Genomic DNA, 22,332 nt, shown 5'->3' on the forward strand with positions numbered 1-22,332 from the left:
CAGAGGCACACAAATTTCAAGATTTGGATATGGTTGCAATCATGTTACACCCTGCATATACCTAATTTTCACTTGTTTTGCACTGAAAAAAGTATTCACTTGTGCATCGTTCTAGACCAACATATTCTAATAATAATACCATAGGACCATAAGACATAGGAGGAGGATTAGGCCATTTGGCCAATCAAATCTGCTCCACCATTTCATCATGGCTGATCCACTTGCCCCTCAGCCCCAGTCCCCTGCCTTTTCCCCATATCCCTTCATGTCCTGACTAATCAAGAATCAATTTCTGCCATAACTACATCTAAAGACATAGCATCCACCGTCATCTCCGTTCTAAAAGGACGCCCCCCCCCCCCCCAATTCTGAGTTTGTGTCCTATGGTCTTATACTCCCCCACCATAGGGAACTTCCTCTGCACATCTACTCTAGTCTTTCAAATCAACTGCCATGAATTACCAACACACACAAAATGCTGGAAGACCTCAGCAGGCCAGGCAGCATCTATTCAACTGTTTACTTTTTTCCATCGAGGCTGCCTGGCCTGCTGAGCTCCTCCAGCATTTTGTGTGTGTTGCTTGGATTTCCAGCGTCTGCAGATTTGTGCCATGAATTATCTCTTATTTCAGGATGAAAACTGGCTGCTGAAAATCAGTATATAAAACTATTTTGCAAACCTCGTATTTGTATTATATCTGCAGAGTAAGGATATCAGATTTCCCTACCAATGGATGAGAGGATTATTCCCGGATACTAGTGGTGAAGAGCTTCAGATTTCCGCTACCAGCTCTATGAAGCTTCATAACCTACGCCCCTTGACAACCTATGCTTAATTTTCAAGCCTTCATGTTCTGAATTCTCCCACCAGAGTAGTTTCTTTCCATCTGAATTATCAAACTGATTTTGCATTGCAGTTTGATCGATCCACAGTCTTACCAGCCCTGCTCCAGGGTTTCAACCTAGAAGATCCACGAGTCCTTTTCCTTCACAGTTGCTGCTCGACCTGCTGAGGGTTGTGCAAGATCCCGGTGAAGGGTCTGCCTGAAACCCCTCATCGGATAACTTCATTCACTCCAACACTGAACTGTTCCCACAACCTATGAACTCTTCATCTCACGTTCTTGGTATTTGTTGTTTATTTATTTATCATTATTTTACTTTCTGTATTTGCACAGTTTGTTGTCTTTTGCACGAGTTGTTTGTCCAACTCGTGTACGGTCTTTCATTGATTCAAAGATGTATCTTTGTATTTACTGTGAATGTCCGCAAGAAAGTCAATCTCAGGGTTGTACCTGGCGACATTTGATAATAAACTTACTTTGAACTTTAAGCATCAACTCTCCATAGATGTTGCCTGATCTGCTGATTTCCTCCAGCTTTTTGTGTTTGAATTACATTGGATTTCCAGCATCCGCAGAAACTCTCGTGTGTATGATTAATAAGTATAGGATTCTTTTTCTGATTTTAATTAACATTTTTTTTCTTTCAGAAAGGGCCATCCATATCTGATCTGATACCATATGCTTACAACTTTCCAACAAGTCTCACTGTATAGCAAAATGGAGCTGAGACCTCACCTGATGTACGTATCTTCCTCTCACCTTACTCCCCATTTATGGTTTTCCCACTGCACACTGCTCATCACTGAAATAATTCAATGTTATAAACAGGACAAGGAGCTAACCACAATTATTTTGTGGGCCGGCAGTTTTTATAAGCATGCAGCGCAGTACAGCAGGTACTTAAAAGACTTAGATTTCAGGATGGACAAATTACTTTTGAAATGCAGTCACAGTTAAAACTGAGGAAGCACTGCAAATTAACTGGGGTGTGCTGATGAGTAACATTGATTTTAGTAAAGTTGGTTAAAAAATTAATACTTACCCAAAAAATCAGGGAGGATTTTCTTTCAAAAAAAGATTAGACTTGCGACTGAGCATATTTATTTATCTAGAGATACAGCATGGAACAGGCCCTTCCAGCACAATGAGCCGCACCACCAAACAATCTCAGTCAGCTCCATCATGGCCACAACCCTCCCCACTATTGAGGACATCTTCAAAAGGTGAAGCCTCAAGAAGGTGGCATCCATCATCGAGGACCCTCACCATCAGGACCTGGCATATTCTCATCAAGGAGGATAGACAGGAGCCTGAAGAGGCATACTTAACATTTTAGGAACAGCTTCTTCCCCTCTGCCATCAGATTTCTGAACAGTACATGAACAGTCTATGAATACTACCCCACTATTTTGCACTATTTATATATTTTTAAAATATATTATTGTAACTTGCAGTAATTTTGCACTGTACTACTGCCGTAAAACTACACATTTCATAACGTGTCAGTGATAACAAACCTGATTCTGATCAGATGGGAGAGAGTAGTAATTCAGCAAAATATTTCACAAACTCAATTCCTCCCAAAACATTTATGGGCATTGGAGTGTCCTGAAACATGTACAGAAAACCTACACGGAACTTTGCCATGGACAGTCCTAAGCCTGGCTGTGAAAGGAGGATTGGACATGGGTCTAGCAACCCCATCCCTTCAAAACCCAGAGCTACAGTAATGCCAACAGAAGCTCCAAAGAACTCATCCCTGGGAGAGGACGATGGGAAAATTTGAAAGACTGGCTCAGGACCGAGGACTCTGGCAAGCTGCCCCTGTAGGGATGAAGGGCTAAGAAGAAGAAGAAGAAGAAGGAAAATCAGCTTGGACTGAGTCTTTGATGAGGGGTTCAACCTTTCTGGCGCCCTCGATGAATCATACATCTGTACTTGGAGCGTGAACCAAAGAGCCACAGTGCACAGATGATGCTGAATTACCATTACCGTGATGGTGTAGTGGTTAGCGCAATTGCTTCACACTGCCATCAATCACTGATCGGGGTTCAATTCCCGTCACAGTCTGTAGGAGTTTGTACATTCTCTTCACGACTATGTGGGTTTCCTCTGGGTGCTCTGGTTTCTCCCCACATTCTAAAGATGTACGGGTTAGAGTTAGTGAGTTGTGGGCATGCTATGTTGGTGCCAGGAACATGGTGACACTTGAAGGTTGTCCCCCAGCACATCCTCGCTGATTTAATTTGACATAAATGATGCATTTCTCTATATGCTTTGCTGTACATGTGACAAATACAGCTAATCATTTGTCTTTATTTTATACCTTTAGGCCCTAACTTTGATTTCCCACACTCTCCCTCCAGTAAAACTCTCAGCCACTGAGCGGCATTTTGAAAAGAGTGGGAGATGAAATCGCAGTTAAATTTCCCACCCCCCACCCCACCTATGGCAGTTCACAAAATGCATCTTTGTTTTAAAGGAAGGTTGGGATAATTTGTCTTTGGTTATAAAAACAAAACTTTTTTTCTCTCCCTGGGCAGCAATAGGAAAAGCCAGACAGCAGGTGTGCAAACAGTCAGCTGAAGCCTCTGTGTCACTCTTACCAAGCCTGGCCTGGTCAGATCAGGTTTCTGTTCATTGTTACTGTGCATTAACATACAGCTGCTGCCTCTGAGCTTGGGTGGGCAGAGAAATGGAGTGGGCTGGTATTAATAGGGTGGGGAAGGAGGAGTGAGAGACCTGGAAGGTTGGGGGGAGTTGGGGGAAGGGTAGATCCATCAACCAGCCACAATTAGCATTCCACACAAAGGTCCTTTTCAAAATAAAAGTCTCTTCTTGGGCGGCACGGTTAGTACAACTCTTCAGAGCACCAGCGATCAGAGCTCAATTCCTTGCCGCTGTCTGAAAGGAGTTTGTACATTCTCCCCGTGACTGTGTGGGTTTCCTCCCCATTCCAAAGACATATGAGTCAGGATTAAAAAATTGTGGGCATGTGGGCATGGCAACTCTTGTGGGCTGCCCCCAGCACATTCTCGGACTGCGCTGTTCATTGACACGAAAGACACATTTCACTGGATGTTTCGATGTACATGTGACAAATAAAGTTAATCTCTCAGGATGAGGCTTTTTATTCTAGGACGAGGGAGATGTCTTCCTTTTTTAAAGAAAGGGGCTTCCCTTCCTCCACTATCAACTCTGCTCTTAAACGCATCTCCCCCATTTCACGTACATCTGCTCTAACTCCATCCTCCCGCCACCCCACTAGGAATAGGGCTCCCCTGGTCCTCACCTACCACCCCACCAGCCTCCGGGTCCAACATATTATTCTCCGTAACCTCCACCACCTCCAACGGGATCCCACCACTAAGCACATCTTTCCCTCCCCCCCTCTCTCTGCATTCCGCAGGGATCGCTCCCTACGCGACTCCCTTGTCCATTCGTCCCCCCCATCCCTCCCCACTGATCTCCCTCCTGGCACTTATCCGTGTAAGCGGAACAAGTGCTACACATGCCCTTACACTTCCTCCCTTCAGGGCCCCAGACAGTCCTTCCAGGTAAGGCAACACTTCACCTGTGAGTCGGCTGGGGTGATATACTGCGTCCGGTGCTCCCGATGTGGCCTTTTATATATTGGCGAGACCCAACGCAGACTGGGAGACCGCTTTGCTGAACACCTACGCTCTGTCCGCCAGAGAAAGCAGGATCTCCCAGTGGCCACACATTTTAATTCCACATCCCATTCCCATTCTGACATGTCTATCCACGGCCTCCTCTACTGTAAAGATGAAGCCACACTCAGGTTGGAGGAACAACACTTTATATTCCGTCTGGGTAGCCTCCAGCCTGACGGCATGAACATCGACTTCTCTAACTTCCGCTAATGCCCCACCTCCCCCTCGTACCCCATCTGTTACTTATTTTTATACACACATTTTTTCTCTCACTCTCCTTTTTCTCCCTCTGTTCCTCTGAATATACCCCTTACTCATCCTCTGGGTCCCCTCCCACCTCGCCCTCCTTGTCTTTCTTCCCGGACCTCCTGTCCCATGATCCTCTCGTATCCCTTTTGCCTATCACCTGTCCAGCTCTTGGCTCCATCCCTCCCCCTCCTGTCTTCTCCTATCATTTTGGATCTCCCCCTCCCCCTCCAACTTTCAAATCCCTTACTCACTTTTCCTTCAGTTAGTCCTGACGAAGGGTCTCGGCCTGCAACGTCGACTGCACCTCTTCCTAGAGATGCTGCCTGGCCTGCTGCGTTCACCAGCAACTTTTATGTGAGATGCACGGCAGATGCAGTTTAATGTGGATAAATGTGAGGTTATCCACTTTGGTGGCAAGAACAGGAAGGCAGGTTACTATCTGAATGGTGTCAAGTTAGGAAAAGGGGAAGTACAACGAGATCTGGGTGTCCTGGTTCATCAGTCACTGAAAGTAAGCATACAGGTACAGCAGGCAGTTAAGAAAGCTAATGGCATGTCGGCCTTCATAACAAGGGGAGTTGAGTATAGGAGCAAAGAGGTCCTTCTGCAGTTGTACAAGGCCCTGGTGAGACCCCACCTGGAGTACTGTGTGCAGTTTTGGTCTCTAATTCCAGGGATGGCGGGAATGTCATATGTTGAAAGATTGGAGCGACTGCGCTTGTATACACTGGAATTTAGAAGGATGAGAGGGGATCTGATTGAAACATATAAGATTATTAAGGGATTGGACACGCTAGAGGCAGGAAACATGTTCTTGATGTTGGGGTAGTCTAGAACCAGAGGCCACAGTTTAAGAATAAGGGGTAGACCATTTAGAACGGAGTTGAGGAAATCACACAGAGGATTGTGGATCTATGGAATGCTCTGCCTAAGAAGGCAGTGGAGGCCAATTCTCTGGATTCTTTCAAGAATGAGTCAGATAGAGCTCTTAAAGATAGCGGTGTCAAGGGATATGGGGAGAAGGCAGGAATAGGGTGCTGATTGTGGATGATCAGCCATGATCACAGTGAATGGTGGTGCTGGCTCGAAGGGCCGAATGGCCTACTCCTGCACCTATTGTCTATTCTCTCTACTATTATTCTGATTATTCTGACATTTCACATTCTTAAAATAAAGTAGTGATCCTAGCTTAGCTAAGACAGGGAATGTTTTCTAGGATTAAATGTCAGGAATTTTGAAAAACTAAGTTTAAATGTATTTGGCTAAGGTGTATGTAAACTTCTGACTTCAACTGTAAGTCTGAGCCATGACCTGATGGACACCACAGCTCTGTGCCATCTCAACCAGAAGATTCTTCCACTCACCAAGACGCTTGGGGGAGTTTACAACCGGCAATTAATTTATCATCCCGTACATCATTGGAATGTGGGAGGAAACCAGATAATCCGGGGGAAACTCATGTAGTTACAAGGAAAACATGCAAGCTCCATAGACAAACCCAAGGTCAGGATCTGCGGAATTCATTGTCACACACAGCTGTGCAAGCCAAGTGATTTGGGTATTTTTAAAGTGGAGGTTGATAGGTTCGGAGAAATCAGGAGAATAGGGTTGAGAGGGATAATAAATCAGCCATAATAGAATGGCAGGGCAGACTCGATGGGCTGAGAGGCCTAATTCTACTCCTATGTCGTCTTATGGTATTGTGATTTTCCTGAATGTGAAGCCTCGTCATTTACACATGCATCAAGAAACATGCATTGATGAATGTATAAAATGTTCATGAAGTCCAGCAGTGAATTTTACTCTGTACCTCAAAGTTTCAGGTGGTAATTTGTGAATTATGTAGGGACTAACTTCCATTACCTGAATGGCCATAACCCAAGGATTGATGGTGCCATCAACTTCGGAAAACTGGATAATCCTCCCCTATTAATGGTGCATCTTGTCTCTCAAAGCAGGAAATGGTTCAATACTTACACGGTTATTGCCATGGATACCTGTGGGGGCCAAGTCATTGGGTATATTTAAAGTAGAGGTTGACAGGGTGTCAATGATTACAGGGAGAAGGCAGGAGAATGGGGTTGAGAGGGGTAATAAATCAGCCATGTTAGAATGGCAGGGCAGACTTAATGGCCTAATTCTGCTTCTGTGGTCTTATACCCAGGACTCTAGTGCTGTGAAGCAGTGAGTCTACTACCTGTATCATTGGGACTGTTCATTACTGAGTATGTTTCTGTGACTTTTCTCCATGTTAGTGTCTGCAGTCATAGAGCGTTACAGCACAGAAAGAGGTTCTTCAGCCCATCTAGGTAATAAAGTAAACAGAAGGGCTATTTTTCTCTTTATCCTAGAGTCATAGAGCGTTATACCACAGAAAAAGGCCCATTGACTCATCTGTAGTCCACCATACCTTTCTCATCCACTTATCTGTCCAAAACACTCTTAAATGTTGCAATCAAATCCACATCCACCACTTGTGCCGGCAGCTTGTTCCACACTCTCACCACCCTCTAAGTGAAGAAGTTCCCCCTTGGCTTCCCCTTAAACATTTCAACTTTCAGCTATAACCTCTAGTTCTAGTTTCGCCCAACCTCAGTGGAAAAAGCCTGCTTGCATTTACCCTCTCCATACCCCTCACAATTTTGTATGCCTCCCTCAAATCTCCCCTCACTCTCCTACACTTCAGGGAATAAAGTCCGAACCTGTTCAACCTTTCCCTGTAACTCAGATCTCCAACTGCCCAGGGGATGTGATGAAATGGGAGATGCTGTGGGTGGAAATCCCTCTTGTTCCTCCATAGTGTACCCCAACAGGCGCTAAACAGGGATATAAACACAAGAGTTGCTGAAAAATCCAGAGCAACACATAAATTGCTGGAAGAACACAGCAGGTCAGGCAGCATCTTATGGAGAGGAATATACAGGTGATGTATCAGGCCACAACCCTTCATCAGCACTCATGACGATGAAGGACCTTGACCCAAAATATTCATCTCTATAGATGCTGCCAGTTCTTATAAATTCCTCCAGCATTTTGTGTATGATGCACGGAACACAGACAACTTGAGGCCCACATTTCTGTGCTCTAATGCAGACAACTTGAGGACAACAGTAATTCAGCACAATGTATCATAACCCCAAAATGTCCTAAAGTGTTTACTTCCATTGATTTGTTATTAAAACATAGACACTGTGGTGATATACTCAACTTTGCTCCACCACCCCCCCCACCAATCTCTTAAAGCTTCCTCACTACACACAGCTTGAGACATTCCATCAAAGTTCAAGCCTCAGTGATTAACATTCTTGTATGTAAGGAATCCAGGTTCAGGACTCATTTCAAAGGGTTGAATGATTAAACCAGGACAATACTCTTCAGGCAGTGATGAGGGAGAGCCACACCGGCAGAGGACAGGTGCTGAAAAAGTTCTGATTCCAAAGTAAATTTATTACTGAAGTACAAATATGACACCATTTTCTTGCAGGCATACTCAAAGTGCCAAGGGAGTATCATGCCTTCAGCAGGCCAGTGCCGAAGCTCCAGCACTGTCAGAGGAGTAGCGCTGAGGGAGAACTGCCTTGTGTGTGAGGCAAGTTTGGATTGACAACAACATCTCCTCCGCAATCTCCATCAGCATAGGTGCACCACAAGGCTGTGTGCTCAGTCCCCTGTTATTGCTTTACACATATGACTGTGTAACTAACCACAGCTCCAATGCCATACTTAAGTTGCTGACAACACCACTGTCATTGGCTGATTCAAAGGTGGTGACAAATCAGCATATAGGAGGGAGACTGAAAATCTGGCTCTCATCAACTAGATCAATCAATGTCAGCAAGACCAATGTGCTGATTATTGACTTCAGGAGGAGGAATCTGGACGTGCATGAGCAAGTCTTCATTGGGGCATCGGAGGTAGAGAGGGTCAGCAAGTTTAAATTCCTCAGTGTTATCATTTCAGAGGATCTGTACAGGGCCCAGCATGTAAGTGCAATTATGAAGAAAGCAATGCAGTTCATCTGCTTTATCAGAAGTTTGCCAAGATTTGGCATGACAACACTTCAATGAATTTCTGTGAATATGTGGTGGAGAGTATATTGACTGGCTGCATCACAGCCTGGTATGGATACCCCGATGCCTTTGAATGGAAAATCCTACAAAAACTAGTAGATACAGCCCAGTCCATCACAGGTAATACACATTTACATGGAGTGCTGTCACAGGAGAGCAGCATCCGTCACTAAGGACCCCAACCGTCCAGGTCATGCTCTCTACTCACAACTGCCATCAGGAAGAAGGCACAGGAGCTTCAGGATCCACACCAGCAGGTTCAGGAACAGTTATTGCCCCTCAACAATTGGGGATAACTTCACTCAAATTCACTTGCCCCATCACTGAACTGTTCCCACAACCCATAGACTCACTTTCAAGGACTCTTCATCTCATGTTCTCTACATTTATTTATTATTATTTTTGTTATTTTTTCTTTTTGTATTTGCACAGTATGTTGTCTTTTGTCCATCCTGTTGAGTGCAGTCTTTCATTGATTCTATTTTGTTTCTTAGATTTACTGATTATGCCCACATGAAGACAAATCTCAGGGATGCACATGGTGACATATATGCACTTTGATAAATTTACTTCGAACTTTGAAGTCATTGGGAATATTTACAGTGGAGGTTGATAGGTACTTGAGTAGTAAGTGTTAAGGGTTTTGGGGAGTGTGGCTGAGAGGAATAATAAATCAGCTATGATTTATATGATAGAATTCACCCTGCAATTTGAGAAGGAAAAGCTAAAGTCAAATGTATCAATATTATAGTGGAGTAAAGAGAATTACAGAGGCATGAGAGAGGAGCTGACAAAGTTGATAGAAATGGGACACTAGCAGGGACGACAGCAGAACAACAATGACTAGAATTTCTCAGAGCAATTTGGAAGGCACAGGATAAGTACATCCAAAAGATGAAGAAGTATTCTAAAGAGAGGATGAGACAACTGCCACATAAAAGCAAAAAAAGAGGGCATAATACAGCAAAGATTAGTGGGAAGTCAGAGAATTGGGAAGCTTTTAAAGACCAACAGAGGACAACTAAAAAACCATAAGGAGAGAAAGGCTGAAATATGTAAGCTAGCCAATAATATTAAAGAGGATCAGAAAGTTTTTTCAGATATACAAAGAGTAAAAGAGAGACTAGGTTGGATATTGGTCTGCTGGGAAATGATGCTGGAGAGGTAGTAATGGGGGACAAATAAATGGCAGAGGAATTTAGTAAGTATTTTGCATCAGTCTTCACTGTGGAAGACACTAGCAGAATGCCAGGAATGCGAGAGTGTCAGGCGCAGAAGTGCTTGCAATTACTAAGGAGAAGGTGCTTGAGAAGCTGAAAGGTTTGAAGGTAGGTAAGTCACTTGGACTAGATAGACTACACACCAGGGTTCTGAAAGAGGCAGATGAAGAGATAGTGGAGGCATTAGTAATGATCTTTCAGAAATCACTAGATTCTGGAATGGTTCTGGAGGACTGGAAAATTGCAAATGTCAATCCACTTTTTAAGGAGGGAGGAAGACAGCAAAAAACTTAGCCTGACTTCAGTGGCTGGAAAGATGTTGGAATCCATTATTAAGGGTGAGGTTTCGGGGTACTTGGAGGTACATGATAAAATAGGCTGAAGTCAGCATGGTTTCTTTAAGGCAAAATTTTGCCTGGCAAATTTGTCAGAATTCTTTGAGGAAATAACAGGCAAGATGGATGAAGGGGAGTCAGAGGGTGTTGTTTACTTGAATTTTCAGAAGGCCTTTGACAAGGTGGCGCACATGTGGCTGCTTAACAAGATGAGAGTGCATGGTATTCCAGGAAGATTCTAGCATGGATAGAAGATTGGCTGACTGACAGGAGACAAAGAGTTGAAATAAAGCATTGGCTGCCAGTGACTAGTGTTGTTCTGCAGGGGTCCGTGTTGGGACCACTTCTTTTCACATTATATGTTAATGATTTGGATGATGGAATTGATGGCTTTGTGGTCAAGTTTGCGGATGATATGAAGATAAGTGGATGGGCAGGTTGTGTTGAGGAAGAAGGGTGTCTGCAAAGGGACTTAGACAGATTGGGAGAATGGGCAAAGAAGTGGCAGATGGAATGTAGTGTTGAGAAGTGTATGCTTATGCATTTTGGATTCTCTAAAAGTTAATATGCAGGTTGAGTGAGTGGTGAGGAAGGCAAAGCAGTGTTAGCATTCATTTTGAGAGGACTAGAATATAAAAGCAGGGATGTAATGCTGTGGCTTTCTAAGGCACTGCACTTGGAGTATTGTGAGCAGTTTTGGGCCCCTTATTTAAGAAAGGATGTGCTGGTATTAGAGAGTGTCCAGAGAAAGTTCATGAGAATGATTCCGGGAATGAAAGGATTAATGTCTGAGGAGAGTTTGGTGATGTACTCACTGGTATTTAGAAGAATGAGGTGAGATCTCATTGTAACCTATCGAATATTGAAAGGCCTTGATGGAGTGGACATGGAGAAGACATTTCTTGTAGTGGGAGAGTCTAGGACTAGAGAGCACAGCCTCAGGACATACCTTTAGAACAGAGATGAGGAGGAATTTCTTTAGCCAGAGGGTGGTGAATCTGTGGAATTCATTGCCACTGACGGCTGTGGAGGTCAAGTCATTGGGTATATATAAAGCAAGGGTTTCAGAGGTATGGATAGAAGGCAGGAGAATGGGGTTGAGAAGAAAAATAAATAATAGATAATAAATCAGCTATGATAGAATGGCAGAGTAGACGATGGGCTGAAAGGCCTTATTGTACTCCTATGCCTTACGGTGTACTAAACACAGTGTGAAGCACAGATTCGAGCTACTTAGTTTATGAAAAAGGATCTAGTACTTAGTTAATGCTCAATTATTACACTTTTCCTCCTTCATATTGACCCCATTTACAAATCCTTCCTTCCTTGTGTATTTTATCCAGCTATCCCTTAAATACATCTCTGTTCTCCCTAAACACTTCCTATGGAAGAAAATCCAAGATTCACACCACTCACTAGTGAAAAAACCAGATCTTCAGTTAACCATTGGTGACTTTTATATGTATGATGTCCAGTTTTGCATAGTAGCTGATAGGGGATAGATAATTCCCTATATCTGCCCTATCAAGGATTGACTTTATTTGCCAGATACATTTACATGTATTAGGAATTTGCTGTGATGTGTCGGTGTGACATGCAACAGAAAAACAACATTCAACAATTATAATCCATAATCTTAAAGACATCTTTCTGAACATGCCTCGGCCTACACATTGATGCAGCACGAGCAGTTCTGGAATCATCTGTGCGCATTCCTCTCTGCACCTTTCCCAGTGTACGTGGAGGCTTTGCAGATTTTCAGTTGTCGGGATGAAAGCCTGCCGACACATGGTGAATCACTTCTCTTGCAGACCTCCACACAAGGCAGCTTGTGTTGTAGAGCCTCTCCAGGGAGAAAAAGCATTCACAAAGCTGGGAGTAAAACCATCCCATATTTACTTTCCAGCATATGCCAACTGATCTGCTTTACAACAGCAACGTATCTGTTCCTGTGTTTATTTTCTCTCGCAAGTTCGCCAGTACTGACAGATGTCACTGATAGTGAACACCAGTAGACCCTGGCCCCTTGTCGCTCCAACAGGTATCAGGTTCTGCTAGCTCCACCCACCTTACAGGTACACACCAGGTGTGTAAACAGGAGCAGGTGTTTTCCGCAATAAAAGCTGGCACTGCTTAATCTCACGCATTGCTGCAATGGAATTTCAGTTCACAATCTGCGTTTACCCAAGAACAGCCAACAGATCTGAGGCAGCACGTCATTACTCCCCTCCCCCATAGTCAATGGATGCACTGCTCAGACTGAGATTTCCAACCAGCAGTGTGTAAATGGTAGCAAGGTGGCTGGGTACCTCTGACCACCCAAGGGATGCTCTTTTGACTTCAAGTGGATATCTGACCTTCTCAGTGCAATGGCTCGACTCTATCATAGAGGACCCTCCCCCCTTCAATTTGGAGGAGCAACACCTCATCTAGGTAGCCTCCAACCTGGTGGCACGAACCTCAATTTCTCCAAATTCTAGTTATTTTCTTCCTCCCTTTCCCGATTCTTCAATTCCCCACTCTGACCCCATCTTACTGCTTCTTTCCTCCTCACTTGCCTATCATCTACTCCCCCCCCCCCGGGTGCACCTTTTCCATGGTCTACTGTCCTCTCCTATTAGAACTCCTTCTTCAGCTCTTTATCTCTTCCTTCTATCTTCTATCCCCTCCCAGCTTCTTACTTCATCCCCTCTCCCCCACCAGGTTCAGGAACAGTTATTACCCAGCAACTACATCAACTATTAGGCTCCTGAACCAGTGTGGACTCAACAGTGAACTGACTCCATAACCTATAAACTCACTTGCAAAGACTCTGCAACGCATGTTCTTAGTAATATGTATTAACTTTTTAAAATTTTATTTGCACAATACGGCTTCTTTTGCTCTTTGGTTGTTTGTCAGTCTACCCAAGTATAGATTTTCATAAATTCACTTGTATTTATTTTCCTTTAAATGTTGCAAGATAAAAGATTCTCAAGGTAGTACACAGTGACTTTTAAATATTTTGATAATAAATTTACTTTGACTTTGACGTTAGAAGTGCTCACTTGCTGTCCTTCCTTCTGCTAAATTTGTAAGTAACACAAAAAAACTTTGTGGCCAAATTTGTAGAAGCTATCAAGATAGGTGGAGGACTGGTAGAGGTGAAGAAGCAGGAAGATAACAGAAGGACATGGACAGATTAGGAAAATGAGTAAAAAGTGGCGCACATGGAATACGGTGCTGGGAAGTGCATGGTCATGCACTTTGGTAGAAGGAATAAAGGAGTGGACTGTTTTCTAAATGAGGAGCAAATTCAGAAGTTAGAGATGCAAAGTGACTTGGGAGTCCTTGTGCAGGATCCCCTAAAGGTTAACTTGCAGGTTGAGTCATGGTGAGGAAGGCAAGTGCAATGTTTGCGTTCATTTCAAAAGGATTAGAACATAAAAGCAAGAGTGTAATGCTGAGGGTTTATAAGGCATTGGTCAGACCACATTTGGAATATTAGTTTTTTTTTGGTTTTATTACTATTTATTATTTATGGTGCAACTGTAACGAAAACCAATTTCCCCCGGGATCAATAAAGTATGACTATAACTATGACTATGAGCAGTTTTATGCTCTATATCTGAGAAAGGATGTGCTGGTATTGGAGAGAGTCCAGAGTGGGAGCATGTGAATGAAGGAGAATCATTCACGTGCTGACTCCTTGAAAGGGTGCATGGGTAATTGTCCACAACCCTGCTTTGTGTCCTCAATCCTGTAAATTCCTCTTACACCTCCCATCTAGAATTAATTACCAGGTCAGCTTCCAACATCTTTAAGTAGAATAAATCAATTCTCAAGTGGAAGTTCTTAACCCCTCTGATATTTTACCAATGATTCTAAATCTGTGACCTCATTAGAGAACAGTTCACAGTTTATCTGCTTTTGTACACTGGTTATGTCTTTGCTTCTTTTTCATAAATTTCTACTATATTTTCTTTTTCCTATAAAAGCCTGCAAGTGTGCCACTGTAGTGTAGTGGTTAACACAATGCTGTTAGAGCTCAGGGTGTTGTGGTGTTCTGAGTTCAATTCCGACACTGTCAGTGAGGAGTATGTATGTTCCTTCCCATGTGCACGTGGGTTTCCTCCTGGTGATCCGGTTTCCCACCACAGTCCGAAGACATACCAGTTAGTAGGTTAAATGGTCATTGTAAATTGTCCCATGTTTAGGCTAGTGTTAAATTGCTGAGTTGCTGGATGGCGTGGCTTGAAGGGCCTGTTTGGCACTCTATCTCAAAATCAATAAAAATTCTAAAAATGAATCTCAAGGCAGTACAGTGGATTCCAGTTAATTAAGCGAACAGTTCATCAGATCAGCTTTTTACTTGGAACACCTCATATGCACCTCCCGACTCATAAAAAGCAAAAACTAAATTGAGAAAGGAGCCGGGATTCCCGTCATTTATTTGGGACACTATGCAACTTAACTGAGACTGGAGACTGTTGCTAAACAGTTTCTAATTAGCAACATTCATGTGCACTTGTGTGGCCATTAGACACCACAGCATGCTTAGAGCAATCAGTTTTAAAATAGCATCAGTTGTGTGTGCTTGTGCTCAAAAAGCAGTGATTTTTGTCACTGATAGTGAGAAATAAGAAGTAAAACAGAACTGTTTTGCTCACCGCAGTTTCAAGTATTCAGGCTTGGAGATACCAGAGATGGCTGGGAGTGAAAGTGAAATGATTTCACAACTTCAACAAGTTAGGCACTATGCAGGTATTGACTACCTGGTCTTGATTGTTACAGTGAAAATGAAGATTTGGAAGATGCAGTCGTCGAAAGCATTGTATGAAGGCATTCATTTATCTGTGCAAGGTGTCTGCACTGATTTTGTTCATTTACAGTCAATCAAAAGAACAGGGTGGATGAATACCTCCGTCAATAACTATTAGGAACTAATACACTTTATACAGGACTTTATAGTACTGTGGAGGTATTGATAATGTTCTAATTTGTTCTGTATTTCATTTAAGTACATAAATTGTTACTCAGTTAAACAGTATTGTCTTTTTTCATCTTTTTAAAGTTCGAAAGATTAAAGTTCAAAGTAATTTTATTATCAAGTTATATATATGTCACCATATACAGCCGTGAGATTCATTTTCCTGTGGGCATATTCAATAAATCCTTAATAGGATAATAACCTTAATAGAATCAATGAAAGACCACACCAACTTGGGTGTTCAACCAGTGTACAAAAGACATCAAACAGTGGAAATACAAAAAAGAAATCAACAACAACAATAATAGTAATAAATAAATAAATAAATAAGCAATAAATATCAAGAACTAGAGACGAAGAGTCCTTGAAGGTGAGTCCATAGGTTGTGGAACAGTTCATAGATGGGGCAAGTGAAATTGAGTGAAGTTATCCCTTTTGGTTTCAGAGCATGATGGTTGAGGGGTAAAAACTGTTCCAGAGCCTGGTGGTGTGGGACCTGAGGTTCCTGTACCCTATTGCTGATGGCAGTAGTGAGAGGAGAGCAGGACCTTGGTAGTCTCTGATGATGGATACGGCTTTCTTGTGACAGCATTTCATGTAAATGTGCTCAATGATGGGGAGGGCATTACTCATAATTAACTGGGCCATATCCACTACTTTTTGTAGGATTTTCCATTCAAGGGCATTAGTGTTTTCTATACCAGGCTGTGATGCAGACAGTCAATATACTCTCCACCACACATCTACCAGAATCTGGTTTATTATCACCAGCATGTGTCGTGAAATTTGTTAACTTAGCAGCAGCAGTTCAATACAATACATGATAATACAGAAAGAAAATAAATAAATCAATCAATTATAGTAAGTATTCAATATGTATATTGAATAGATTAAAAATTGTGCAGAAACAGTGAGTTAGTGTTCATGGGTTCAATGTCCATTTAGGAATCATATGGCAGAGGGGAAGAAGCTATTCCTGAGTCACTGAGTGTGTGCCTTTAGGCTTCTGTACCTCCTTCCTGATGGTAACAATAGGAACAAGGCATGCCCTTGGTGAAGGGGGTCCTTAATAATGGACGTCACCTTTATGAGGCACTGCTCCTTGAAAATGTCTTGGGTACTACGGAGGATAATACCCATAATGGAGCTGACTAATCTTACAACTTTCTGTAGCTTCTTTTGGTCCTGTGCAGTAGCCACCCCATACCAGGCAGTGATGCAGCCTGTCAGAGTGCTCTCCATGGTACATCTATAGAAATTTTCAAGTGTTTTAGTTGACAAACCAAATCTGTTCAAGCTTCTAATGAAGTATAGCTGTTGTCTTGCCTTTTTTATAGCTGCATTGATATGTTGGGACTAGGTTAGATCCTCAGAGATATTGACACCCAGGAACTTGAAATTGCTCACTCTCTCCACTTCTGATCCCTCCATGAGCATTGGTTTGTGTTCCCTCGTCTTACCCTTCCTGACTGATGTCCACAATCAGCTCTTTCGTCTTACTGATGTAGTGCAAGGCTATTGCTGTGACACCAGTCAATTAGTTGGTACCTCTTACTCCCATACACCCTCTCATCTTCATCTGAGATTCTACCGAGAATGGTTGTATCATCAGCAAACTTATAGATGTTATTTGAGCTGTACCTAACCACACAGTCATGGGTATGGAGAGAGCAGAGCAGTGGAGTGGGCTAAGCACACACCCCTGAGGTGAGCAAAGGTTAATCGTCAGAGAGGAGGAAGTATTATCACCTATCCGCACATGTTGTGGTCTTCCCATCAGGAAGTCGAGGATCCAATTGCAGAGGGAGGTACAGAAACCCAGATTCTGTAATTTATTGATCAGGATTATAGGATTGATGGTGTTAAACACTGAGCTATCGTCAACAAACAGCATCCTGAGACAGGTGTTTGTATGGTCCAGGTGATCTAAGTTTATGTGAAGAGCCATTGAGATTGCTTTTGCCATAGACCTATTGTAGATCTCTAGGCTATTTTTAATTATTTCCATGAAATTTTGGCTAATTGAGACAGCCATTTAAATTTTCTGGTTACGATGTGCCCGATTAACCATAATCCACAGTATATGGTGACATATATATACTTAAATAATAAATTTATTTTGAACTTTGAACTTGTTGTTTCAAAATCTCCCAACCCTTGCAACCTTAAAGTTAGCTCACAACATTTACAACTCCCAAGTTCTAACTAGGGTTGTACTGTCAGAGAGGCATAACATCAGTGAGGTAGGAGGCAGAAAAGATCCCTTGGCAGTATTCTGAAGAGAACCATGGAATTTATCCCCAATGTTCTGGTGTTTTTAATCCTTAACCAAAGATTATCTCCTCATTATAAATTCATGAAGGACATCGAAAAGGGTGGATTATCTCAGTTTTTTTCTCAAGGTAGAGGAGTCTCAAAAAAACTAAAGGACATAGGTTTAAGGCTTGAAGAAGAAGATTTGCAAGGGATAGACCACAAGAACATAAGATATATGAGCAGAAGTAGGTCATTTGGCCCATCGAGTCCGCTCCGCTATTTCATCAGGGCTGATCCATAGAGGCTATTTGACCTGCGGAGTTCGTCCAGCATTTTGTGTGTGTTACTCTGGATTCCCAGAATCTCTTGTGTTATGGACTTATGGCAATAGCTTGGATAAACATCTTGGTCAGCATGGATAAATTAAATTGGAATATTATAACTCTATGAAATTACACAGAACATAGGACAGTACAGTACAGGAACAGGCCCTTTGGCCCACAATGTTGTGCTGAACTGAGTAAGTTAATAATTAAATGGCCTAGTAAACTAATCCCCTCTGCCTTCACAGTGTCCATGTCCTTCCATTTTCCTCACATTTGTGTGCCTATCCAAACACCTCTAAAAAGTTCCCAAGATATCTGCCTCTACCATCACCCCAGGCAGCGCATTCCAGCCACCCACCGCTCTCTCTGTGTAAAAAAGCTTTCCCCGCACATCTTGAAATTACCCCCCTCTTAGTTCACTGCATGCCCTCTGGTATTAGACATTTCAACCCTGGGAAAAAGATACTCTATGTATGCCTCTCATAATCTTATAAACCTCTATCTGATCTCTCCGCAGCTTCTGCTGCTTCAGAGAAAACAACCAGTGTTTGTGCAACTTCTCATTAAGACACATGCCCCCAAATCCTGACAGCATCCTGGTAAACCTCTTCTGCTCCCATTCCAAATCCTTCCACATCCTTTCTACAATGGAGCGATCAGAACTTTATGCAAAACTACAGATGTGGCCTAACTGGAATTGCAACATAATTTCCTGACTTTTGAACTCAATGCCTTGACTAATAAAGGTAAGTATGTCATTTGCCTTCTTAATCACCCTATCAATCTATGCAGCCACTTTCAGGGAGCTATGAACTTGAACCCCAAGGTCCCTCTTCTCAACATTGGTGCAAAGAAGTTTCATACACTGGGAAAGATTATTTTCTTCCCTCTCTCCAACTAACTGAAGCCCAAGAACCTTTGGTAACACCATAGTTGCCCACTTTGACTTACCATTGATGTTGCTCGAGCCGTAGGTCCCAGGTTGGGTGCAGCGTAGCCTGAGCCCAAGGCTGTGACCAGTCCACTGTGTGCCGAGGGGCCGAGCATGCCATGCAGGTCTCCATGACTGCTGGGCAAGCTGGATGAGGGCCCCACGGCATGGTTGCGCAGGATGTGAATGGCATCGTCCAGTCTGTCCAGTCGATCTTCCATTCGGCTTTGCTGTAAGAACCAGTGAGCAGAAACCTCAGCATGGGTCTCGTGGAAGCACACACAACATTAAAGAGCATGTCCTGCGTAGTGGGGCAGGGAGACAGTAACAACAGATCATAAACAGGCAAGTCTAGTTCACAATAATTTATCAGAATGGCTGGAATCACCTTCCCATCAATATACCCTTCAGGAGTATAATAGCTCACAAGAAACCGCAGGGTAGTAAATAGTGATATATATGGAGTTTGATAATAAATTCACTTTGAACTTTGATTCTATAACGAATACTGAAAGGTCTAGATTTAATATCCAAAGATCTAGATAGTGTGGAATTGGAGAAGATACTTCAAATAGTGTGAGAGAATCAGACCAGAGATGAAGAGGAATTTCTTGAGACAGAGGGTGGTGAATGTGTGGAATTCGTTGTCACAGATGGCTGTAGGGGCCAAGTCATTGGGTATATTTAAAGCAGAGGTTAATAGGTTCTTGATTAGTCAGGGCATCATTCGTTATGTGGAGAAAGCAGGAGACTGGAGTTAAGAGGGAAATAAATCAACCCATGATCAAATGGTACAATAGACTTGGTAGACCTAATGGCCAAATTCTATCCTATGTCTTATGGTTTTATGGGATAGCAAGGGTTGACTAAATGGCCCAAGTGATTTTTACATCAGGGAATTTCCTTAGTTCCAAGATGGAGGATTATTATATCAAACATTAATGTTCAGCGTCCTTCCTATGCATTCTGCTGTTTGACACATACGGGATTCACACCAAGTATTGTTTTTATTACCAACTATGCACATACTGCTAAATTTCCATTAAAACTGGTGAAAAGATCGCCACGCTGCAAACATTACACAGTAGCGTAGCGGTTTGCACAGTGCTTTACAACGTTAGCAACCCAGCTTCAATTCCCACCACTGCCGTTAAGGGGTTTGTACATTCTCCCCTGACTGCATAGGTTTTCTCTGGGCGCTTCATGTACGGGCTAGGGTTAGTAAGTTGTGGACATGCTATGTTGGTGCCTTAAGTGTGATGACACTTTTGGACTGCCCCCAGTGCATCCTTGGGACAGTGTTGGTCACTGTCGCAATAATACATTTCACTGTGTGTTTCGATGTACATGTGACAAATAAAGCTAATTTTTAATCTTTTAATTTTTATCTCAGATTTCCACCATTCTAAAATTTCCTCCTTGGGATCAGAAAATTCCCACAAGTGAACAGATGCTGTTGGGAAATAAGGATTCTTAGAAAGTTCAAAACGGCAGACAAAGTAAATAGCTCTTTCAAATGATGACATGGTGGCGAATACCACAGAAACTGGGCAGGAAATAAAATAAACTGGGAAAAAGTGAATTATGTTAATAGAAAACGCTACTACCTCGCACACATCCATTAACACAGAGATTGCGTCATGTAAGTGCTCCTTAAGCTGCCGCTCGGCTGGGTTTTTCTATAGGATGCAAAGAGTTGAGGAAAGTATGTTAGAAAACAAACAGGCCATGCAAAGCAGATATAGCAAGCACGGGACAACCAAACAATAAGGGAACGGGTAATAGCATTTTATACAAAACTCACAGCCCTTTCAGGCATCACAAACTCATCAGACAGCCTTCATTTGGTGGCCCTCCAACTTGTTTAAGGTTCAGTGTTGGGTGGCTTTCTTTATTTGGGACATTTGGGCATTAGGAGGAAAAGAGGCAGGCTTGTACTCAAAAGCATAAACTCTGCATTTCTGTGGACTGTGGAGCATGCCCCCTTTCTTGATTCAATGAGACGAAGATAGGGATGCAGAGTGTGAAAATTAACCAGTTCCTTACCCCACACTCTGGAATGTTACTAGCTAAGACCTTAAGACCATAGGAGCAGAATTAGTCCCTTGGGCCCATGGAGTCTGCTCCACCATTCCATCATGGCTGATTTATTATCCCTCCCTACTCCTTTCTTCTGTCTTCCACTTCCACCTTTGACACCCTGACTAATCAAAAACCTATCAACCTCTATATAAACTGAATGACTTGGCCTCCACAATCGTGCGTGGCAATGAATTCCACAGATTCACTACTTTCTGGCTAAAGAAATTTCTCATCTCTGTTCTAAATGGACTTCCCCCTATTCTGAGGCTGTGCTCTCTGGTCCTAAATTCATCCACTATAGGAAACATCCTCTCCATATCCACTCTCTCTAGGCCTTTCCATATTTGATAGGTTTCAATGAAATCCCCATCATTCTTCTAAACTCCGGCGAGTACAGGCCCAGAGCCACCAAATACTCCTCATATGTTAACCCTTTCATTCCCGGGATCATTCTCATGAACCTCCTCTGGACCCTTTCCAATGCCAGCATATCTTTTCTTAGATAAGAGGACAAAAACTGCTCACTAAACTCCAAATAGATGCTTGGCAAGAACTAAAGCAACAGGCTGTCTGAGTGAAGTAGAAATATCAGAAACTGGATGCATGAAAATGAGGCGTGATTAGACCACGCAACCACTGAAGTCTCCCTATCACTGAGATCATAGCTAATCTTCTCTGTCAACTCCTCTTTCTCCTTCAGTCCTAATTACTTTTGTTATCAAGGATGGCACAGTACTGTAGTTGTTATCAGGGATGGCATGGCACCTTATTGGTTATCAGGGTTGGCACAGTCCCATAGTGGTTATCACAGATGGCATCGTACCATAGCAGTTATCAGGAATGGCACAGTACGGTAACAGTTATCAGGGATGGTGTGGTACCATAGCTGTTGGGGTAACCCTTTACAGCACCAGCTCCAATTCCTGTCGCTATTTGTAAGGAGTTTGTTCGTTCTCCCCACGACCATGTGGGTCTCCTCTGGGTGCTCTAGTTTCTGCCCACAACCCGAAAAGGACGTACGGTTAGAGTCAGTGAGTTGTGGCCATGCTATGTCAGAGGTGTGGCAACACTTACACAATCCTCACTGATTTGATTTGACACAAATAATGCATTTCACTGCATGTTTTGATGTCCATGTGACAAATAAAATGAATCTTTATCTTTAGAAACTATCAGTCTCAACCAAGGACACCTGGAGTAGAGATTTACACAGGTTTACAACACTTCAAGTGAAGAAATTTCCCCTCTTCTTGGTCCAAAATGGTCAATCCATTCTCCCAAGAAGTACCTATTAGATCAGATTCCCAAGATCTACAGATTTCTTTATTTTCACCCACTAGATCTGGACTCCCCAGACAGATCGGCCTCTTGATAT

At 42.8% G+C, this 22,332-nt stretch overlaps 1 protein-coding gene across 2 annotated transcripts in view; it reads right to left on the reverse strand.

Annotated features, from left to right (window-relative positions):
- LOC140212485 (transcription factor 12-like) overlaps window positions 1-22,332 on the reverse strand; it is a 169,484-nt gene that overhangs the window by 19,033 nt on the left and 128,119 nt on the right. Inside the window, exons 8-9 of one of the 2 annotated variants that reach the window (XM_072283352.1) lie at window positions 20,483-20,554; window positions 18,896-19,105 (exon numbers count right to left, since the gene is read on the reverse strand). In XM_072283352.1, the coding sequence (XP_072139453.1) occupies window positions 18,896-19,105; window positions 20,483-20,554 (282 nt within the window). The remainder of the gene's footprint in view (window positions 1-18,895; window positions 19,106-20,482; window positions 20,555-22,332) is intronic. The other variant, XM_072283361.1, reaches the window with a different exon arrangement.

Source organism: Mobula birostris, chromosome 2 (assembly GCF_030028105.1).
Source record: "Mobula birostris isolate sMobBir1 chromosome 2, sMobBir1.hap1, whole genome shotgun sequence".
Classification (NCBI taxonomy): Eukaryota; Metazoa; Chordata; class Chondrichthyes; order Myliobatiformes; family Myliobatidae; genus Mobula; species Mobula birostris.